Below are 8,606 nucleotides of genomic sequence, written 5' to 3'. Positions count from 1 at the left end.
AAAAAAAAAAAAAAAAAAAATCTTAAGAGACAACTATGAACAATTACACACCAACAACATGGATAATATAGAAAAAATGGATACATTCCTGGACACATACAATTTATCAATCCTAAGACATAAGGAAATGGAATATCTGAACAGACCAGTGCAGAGTAAAGAGACTGAATCAGTAATAAAAAGTCTCCCACCAACAAAAAGCCCAGGATCTGATGGCTTCACTGCTGAAGCCATCTACCAAACATTTAAAGAATTAAAACCAATCCTTCTCAAATTCTTCCCCCAAAATAGGCAAGGGAATACTTTCAAACTCATTTTGTGAGGCCAGCATTACCCTGATAGCTGAGGCAGGAGGATCACTTGAGGCTAGGAATTCAAGATAAGCCTGGGCAACATGGCAAGTTCCCATCTCTAAAAAAAATACAAACATTAGCTGAATGAGGTGGTGCACACCTGTAGTCTCAGCTACTTAGGGGGCTGAGGCAAGAGGATCTACTGGGCCTTGGCGGTCAAGAATGTGGTGAGCTGTGTTTACGCCATTGCACTCCAGCCTGGACAACAGAGAGTGAGAGGGAGAGAGAGAGAGAAAGAATTTATATATTTATATAAAAATTAAAGACATACAGTGTATTTCCAAATAGGAAAGGAAGAAGTGAAACTGTCACTGTTTCTTTCTTTCTTTTTTTTTTTGAGACAGAGTTTCACTCTTGTTGCCCAGGCTGGAGTGCAATGGTGCCATCTCTGCTCACTGCAACCTCCGCCTCCCGGGTTTAAGCAATTCTCCTGCCTCAGCCTCCTGATAGCTGGGACTACAGGCATGCGCCACCATGCCTGGCTAATTTTGTAGTTTTAGTAGAGACAGAGTTTCTTCATGTTGGTCAGGCTGGTCTCGAACTCCGGACCTCAGTTGATCTGCCCACCTCGGCTTCCCAAAGTGCTGGGATTACAGGTGTGAGCCACCACGCCCGGCCAAAATTGTCACTGTTTGCTGACAATATGACTGCATAAGAGAAAACCCTAAAGACTCCATTAAAAACTGTTAGAACTGATAAACAAATTCAGTAAAGTTGCAGGGAAAAAAATCAACTTACAAAAATCAGTAGCATATTCATATACTAACAATGTACTACCTGAAAAAAGAAATGAAGAAAACTATCCCATTTATAATAGCATTAAAAAAATAGTAAATTTTGCCGGGCGCAGTGGCTCAAGCCTGTAATCCCAGCACTTTGGGAGGCCGAGGCGGGTGGATCACGAGGTCAAGAGATCGAGACCATCCTGGTCAACATGGTGAAACCCCGTCTCTACTAAAACTACAAAAAAATTAGCTGGGCATGGTGGCGCGTGCCTGTAATCCCAGCTACTCAGGAGGCTGAGGCAGGAGAATTGCCTGAACCCAGGAGGCGGAGGTTGCGGTGAGCCGAGATCGCGCCATTGCACTCCAGCCTGGGTAACAAGAGCGAAACTCTGTCTCAAAAAAAAAAAAAAAAAATAGTAAATTTAAATAAGGAGGTTAAAAAATCAGTATAATAAAAACTAAAACACTGATGAAAGAAATTGAAGATGACATAAATTAGAGAAAGGATATGCCATGTTTATGTATTGGAAGGGCTAATATTGTTAAAATGTTCCTTCTACCTGAAGCCATATACAGATTCAATGCAATCCCTAGTAAGATTCCAATGACATTTTTTGCAGAAATAGAAAAAACAATCCTAAAATTTGTATGAAAATACAAAAGATTTTGAACTTGAGCAAAATAACAAAGCTAAAGGCATTATACTACTGGATTTGAATATCTGTTACAAAGCTACAGTAATCTAAACAGCATGCACACTATAAAAACAGACACACAGACCAATGGAACACAATAGAGAGCCCAGAAATAAATTCATGCCTTTATGGTCAATTGATTTTTGATAAAGATGCCAAAAACACGGAATAGGAAAAAGACAGTCTCTCCAATAAATGCTGCTGGGACAACTGGATATCTACATGCAGAATAATGAAAGTATATCCTCATCTCACACTATATACAAAAAATCAACTCACAATAGATTAAAGACTTAAATGTAAGTTGTGTACAACTACCAGAAGCAAACATAGGCGGGGGAAGCTCCATGACATTGGTCTGGGCAAAGATTTTCTTGGATATGACCCCCAAAGTATAGGCAACAAAAACTAAAATACACAAATGAGATTACCTCAAACTATAAAGCTTCTGCATATCAGAAGAACCAATCAGTGAAGAGATAACCTACGGAATGGGAGAAAATATTTGCAAGCCATATATCTGTATGGGGTTAGTATCCAAATATATAAGGGACTCAACACAATAGCATGAAAGCAAATCACCTGATTTATATATTATTTTTTATTTTTATTTTTTGAGATCGAGTCTCACTCTCTTGCCCAGGCTAGAGTGCAGTGGCATGATCTTGGCTCATTGCAACCTCTGCCTCCTGGGTTCAAGCAATTCTCCTGTGTCAGCCTCCTTAGTAGCTGGGATTATAGACACGTACCACCACATCCATCTAATTTTTTGTATTTTTAGTAAAGACAGGGTTTCACCATGTTGGCCAGGCTGGTCTTGAACTCCTGATCTCAGGTGATCCACCCGCCCTGGTTCCCAAAGTGCTGGGATTACAGGTGTGAGCCACTGTGTCCTGACCAAATAACCTGATTTAGAAGTGACCAAAGATCCTTAATAGACATTTCTTAAAAGAAGAAATACAAATGGCCAACAGGTATATATATATAATGCTCAATACCACTAATCATCAGGGAAATGCAAATTAAAACTACAATGTATTATGGTAAACCAATAATACAGCCATTATGGAGGTTCCTCACAAAACTAAAAATAGAACTACTATACCATCTAGCAATTCCACTACTGGACATATATCCAAAAGATATTAAATCAGTATGTCAAAGAGATATCTGCACTCCCCACATTCAGTGCAGCATTATTCACAAGATTAGTGGCATCAAGCTAAGGTCCACCAGTGCATGAATAAAGAAAGAAAAGAAAGAAAGAAAGAAAATGTTCATCCATCCATTTTATATATCCACAATAAAATGCGATTCCACTTTGTAAATGAAAGAAATCCTATCATTTCCAACAACGGGGATGAATCTGGAGTACATTATGTTAAGGGAAATAAACCAGGCACTGAAGGACAAATAAGTGCATGAACTCACTTATATGTGGAGTATAACAAAACTCAAATTCATACAAACTGACAATAAATGAAGGTTACCAGAGGCTGGGGGTCGGGAAAACATGGGAGATAGGGCCAAGAGATCCAACATTTTGTTAGACATGAGGAGTAAGTTCAAGAGTATCATACATCATGGTCATGATGGTTAACAACAATATATGAATATTTGATAATTGCTAGTAGATTTTAATTATTCTCATTACAAAAAAAGTATGTCAGGGGATGCATGTTAAATCACTTGATTTAGCCATTCTGTAATGTATACATATATCAAAACATGTTGTATGACATAAACATATATAATTTTTACTCATCAGTTTATAAAAAGGACTTAGTTTTAATGAACTGTATATTGGCCGGGCACAGTTCCTCACACCTGTAATCTCAACACTTTGGGAGGCTAAGGCAGGAGGATCACTTGAGCCCAGGAGTTCGAGACCAGCCTGGGCAACATAATGAAACTCCCATCTCTACAAAAGAAATACAAAAATTAGGCTGGGTGCGGTAGCTCACGCCTGTAATCCCAGCACTTTGGGAGGCTGAGGCAGGTGGATCACTTAAGGCCAGGAGTTTGAGACCAGCCTGGCCAACATGGTGAAACCCTAACTCTACTAAAAATACGAAAAATAGTTGAGTGTGGTGGTGGGCACCTGTAACTTCAGCTACTTGGGAGGCTGAGGCTAGGAGAATTGCTTGAACCAGGAGGTGGAGGTTGCAGTGAACTGAGATTGTGCCCTTGCATTCCAGCCTGGGCGACAGAGGGAGACTCTGTCTCAAAAAAAAAAAAAATTAGCCAGGTGTGATGGCACATGCCTACAGTCTCAGCTACTCAGAAGGCTGAGGTGGGAGGATCCCTTGAGCCCAGGCAGCGGAGGTTGCAGTGAGCCGAGATCGTGCCACTGCACTCCAGCCTGGGTGACAGAGCCAGACCCCGTCTCAAAAAAAAAAAACACCTCAAAACAATGAAATATAATGTTCTCTCTTCTGAAAGAAATGTTTTATTTTGAAAAGAATCGTGCTATACCAACTTAAATTTCTTTTTTTGAGACGGAGTTTCGCTCATGTTACCCAGGCTGGAGTGCAATGGCGCAATCTCGGCTCACCGCAACCTCCGCCTCCTGGGTTCAGGCAATTCTCCTGCCTCAGCCTCCTGAGTAGCTGGGATTACAGGCATGCACCACCATGCCCAGCTAATGTTTTGTATTTTTAGTAGAGATGGGGTTTCACCATGTTGACCAGGATGGTCTCGATCTCTTGACCTCATGATCCACCCGCCTCGGCCTCCCAAAGTGCTGGGATTACAGGCTTGAGCCACCACGCCTGGCCGACCAACTTAAATTTCTTAAAATGAGATCTCAGTAATTGAGTACACCAGAGCACAGAAAAAATTTTGTACCTTTGCAAGTAAAATTAAAGATTCAGAGAACCTACATAAAACACGGAGAAGAAGGGATGCTTTCTAACAACAGGGTAGAAGGGAACTTTAAAATAATAGATTCACAAGGAAAATTAAATAAATCCTAATCACCAAAATACATGGCATTGTTTTTTATGGTCCCCACGTGAAAACGTTTAAAGCTGTCAAGGTATGTCAGAAGTTTACAGGAAATGAGCCCATAGTATGTCTCAAATAGTGTACATTCCTTTCCATCATTAATTTCCTTCCATGCTAGGGGCATTTCATCATTTGCAATTTCTGAGGATGTAAACATGAACTTATAGCAACATCTGTTGTATCTAACATGTCTTTTCCCAGAAAACCTTGAGCTGTGGATGGGTATAAGGCCAATGGACTTAGCACAAATTCCTACAAACACATCAGCTGGCACCATCATGGGTACTTCTTTGAAAACCACATACATCATTCGAGCCACATCTTGGGACATTATAAAGGCCTCACCACTGCAGTAATCTGGGTAGTATTTTTCTGGGTACTCACTAAGAGAGACAAAGTCTCTGTTCTGAGGATCTCTATTGGGTGTAACCTGATGAATAACTCTTCCTACATAGATATCTTCTAAGTGTTCTTTCAGATTGAGAAGATAGTCTACCAAGCTTGGTAAATTGACAAACATCTCTTCATCCACCTTGAGAATGAACAGGGCATTAGGGCAAAAAGTCACAGCCCACTGTGTCATTACGATGATCTTCAGGGTTTGGTTCTCAGAACTGTCCAAGAAGATTCCTTCAATTATATCATTATTCTTATGGGACTCTTTGTCGATGTCTTTCTGGGTAGTTACCAAAACAGGCATTCCCAAAGCAAACAGTGTGAGAATAGGATGCCCTTGGACACTGGTCACATTGCCCCAAGTTTTCCTAATGAGGTCCCGTCTTGTTCCATTTCCTGGGCTACTGAAGATTAGAGACAGCAAAAAAATGTTCTTCCCTTTACACACTTCCGACTGGCTCAAGACATAATATTTGGAGAGATTACTTCTTAGGGGTTCTGTGTTCAATTTTCTTGCCTTATTCTTAATTTCAAGAGCTTTCATATCTATATAAGGCAAAGAATGCAGAAAGTATTCCTCCACAAAGTCAGCCCCAAAAAGCAAGGCATGAAACAGGATGACATTAAATAGAATGAAACACCACTGGTGAGTCCGAAGTCTGCAGAAAGTCACCTAAATAAGAAAAGGACATGTGTTCATTCAAGCTTCATCTCCATTCCTGTTTTTGCCCTCACTGAGCCCTATGTGGACCTCTCACAGCATTTAGCAGTACACTCTATTTTAAGTGTTCATTTTGGTATATTGTTATTATCTATTTCTTCCACTAGATTGTGGTCTCCTGGACAGCAGGCATATGTCTTCTCCAGTGCTGCTGATTCCAGTATTTGGCACAAAATGAACACTGAGTAAAGTGTTAGTTAGTTGGTTGTTTTCTTGCTTGTTTTGATAAAAGTTTACTTACTATATACAAGGCACTGACTTGGACATTGGGATTACAAAGAAGAATTGGACACAGACAAATGGATATAACTTAACAAGTGGTATAATTGTGATAAAAACCTGTAGGAAAATACATGATGTTCTTTCTTGAATGGGAGCACTTGGATCCATTTCTTCTCCAATTACAAAAGTCAGGGGCTCTTTTTCCATGAAGTAGCTGCTTTTGTTAGCCATGGCACCCTGGCTACCATCAAACATTTATATTCTTCTGGTATGACTTTCCAATTTAATCTAATACTGAATCATAGTTTGTTTTGACAATGTCTCCTAATCTATCTGACATTTCCAGCAACAGCTACAGATCACTGCTATCTGCATAGCATGTCTTTAGGGATGTAAGATAGACCTAGATCAAGCTTAGTCTACCTCATCAATGCAGATGGAAACTTTGTCTGAAAGGGCATGTGCAGAATTGTAATATAACAGAGCCAGGGAACATTAAATGAGTTAAATCTCTATTTATTGGATCTTTGATCAATAAAGCCTCCCATAATAACCTATTACCTCCTATTATGAACTTGCCATGTGCCAGGCATTGTGATAAGCACTTTCTGTGTCTTAACTCATTTAGTCCTGGTAATATCCCTTTCAGATAGGTTATTCTCATAATTAAGCTGAACATCTGAGCAGCTTGGTAATTTGCCTAAGATCACACAGTGGATAAGGGGTTGGATTAGGGCATGATTTAAACTCAAATCTGTCAGATTCCAAAGCTTGTCCAGGCTGGAGTACAGTAGCTCGATCTCAGCTCACTGCAACCTCCACGTCCCGGGTTCAAGCGATTCTCCTGCCTTAGCCTCCTGAGTAGCTGGGATTACAGGTGTCTGCCACTATGCAAAGCTAATTTTTGTATTTTTTTTTTTAATAGAGATGGAGTTTTGCAATGTTGGCCAGGCTGGTTTTGAACTCCTGACCTCAAGTGATCCTCCCACCTGGGCCTCCCAAAGTGCTGGGATTACAGATGTGAGCCACCACATCTGGCCCAAAAGCTGACTCTTATCCATTGGAGAATCACAACTCCTATCTTTACTTATCCATGTTCTTTATTTTATTTATTTATTTATTTTTGAGACAGAATCTCACTCTGTGGCCCAGGCTGGAGTGTAGTGGCACAATCTTGGCTCATGCAACCTCTGTCTCTTAGGTTCAAGTGATTCTCTTCTTCTTTTTTTTTTTTTTTTGAGACGGAGTTTCGCTCTTGTTACCCAGGCTGGAGTGCAATGGTGCGATCTCGGCTCACCGCAACCTCCGCCTCCTGGGTTCAGGCAATTCTCCTGCCTCAGCCTCCTGAGTAGCTGGGATTACAGGCATGCCCGGCTAATTTTTGTGTTTTCAGTAGAGATGTTGGCCAGGCTGGTCTTGAACTCCTGACCTCAGGTGATCCACCCACCTCAGCCTCCCAAAGTGCTGGGATTACAGGTGTGAGCCACTGCACCCAGCCCCCATGTCCTTTAAACAGTGAAAAAAACAATGAAATAGAAAACCCCAGCAATTATAATCTGAACTCCTTTCCATTTTCTCATTTACACATAGAAAAAATTTCAGCTTCCTCAAAGCCTATTTTACTAGGTATCAAATGCTTCAAAGATTATAAAAAACGTACCTGCATGTTGTCTGTGAGCCAATTTCAAGGTCTTAGAAATTACTGAGTCCAGATGCCAAGTTATGCCAAACACATCTCAGGATCACTCCAGTCTAACAGCAATTGCAGTAAAGTACTCTGTGACTCAACCTTTAAGGATAAGGTTTCTTTCCAGTCAACCTGAGCTTTTGTCCCAGAACACCTGCTGACTGCACAGGAGAGTGGGTGCTGATCACGTTACAGCTAGAGTGAATCCAGAACAAAGAATAGAAAAAGCAAACCTCTTCAAATGCTTCCAAACCGGTGTACTTCATAAAACTGACCCCAAGTCTTTATGCCGAGTTCCTGGTAAAGTATGTGTGCAAGTTCAAAGAACAGTGACCCATATCACCTCTCCACAGCATCACTGCTCAAGGAGATATATCCTATACTGTTTTTTGGAGTGCATCTCAAGAAACGAAACAGTTGGAGTAATGCCTGCTAGTACAATTTTTGCATGTGTATGTACATGCATGTGTATGTATACCTACACGTGCAAAAACTGTACTAGACATTAAGAAACATTTTCATCCCTAGCGGGTGCATTATTTTCTCCCAAAAAAACATCATATGGTGAGGTCTGGTGTCTGTCTCATTGGGAAGGATTCAGAATCCTTAGTACCAGCTATGCAAGCACGTTACTAATCAATTTTATGTCATCTGAACTGCCTCCCCCAGGCAAGTTTATCTCAAAATGGAACACAAGGCCAGGTGTGGTGGCTTACCCCTGTAATCCCAGCACTTTGGGAGGCCGAGGTGGGCAGATCACCTGTCAGGAGTTCAAGACCAGCCTGGCCAACATGGTGAAAA

At 40.8% G+C, this 8,606-nt stretch overlaps 1 protein-coding gene across 1 annotated transcript; it reads right to left on the bottom strand.

Moving 5' to 3' along the window:
* Window positions 1–4,744: 4,744 nt before the first annotated feature.
* Window positions 4,745–7,784, bottom strand: LOC119467602 (putative UDP-GlcNAc:betaGal beta-1,3-N-acetylglucosaminyltransferase LOC100288842). The gene is made up of 2 exons (XM_037729532.1): window positions 7,779–7,784; window positions 4,745–5,848 (listed from the first exon to the last, which is right to left on the bottom strand). Exons 1-2 carry the CDS (start codon window positions 7,782–7,784, stop codon window positions 4,745–4,747), a joined length of 1,110 nt encoding a protein of 369 aa, XP_037585460.1.
* Between the last annotated feature and the right edge of the window lie 822 nt (window positions 7,785–8,606).

This window comes from Cebus imitator, unplaced genomic scaffold, assembly GCF_001604975.1.
Source record: "Cebus imitator isolate Cc_AM_T3 unplaced genomic scaffold, Cebus_imitator-1.0 Scaffold309, whole genome shotgun sequence".
Classification (NCBI taxonomy): domain Eukaryota; kingdom Metazoa; phylum Chordata; class Mammalia; order Primates; family Cebidae; genus Cebus; species Cebus imitator.
Note: the sequence above shows the minus strand (reverse complement) of the source record. Positions and strands in the feature narration are given on the sequence as shown.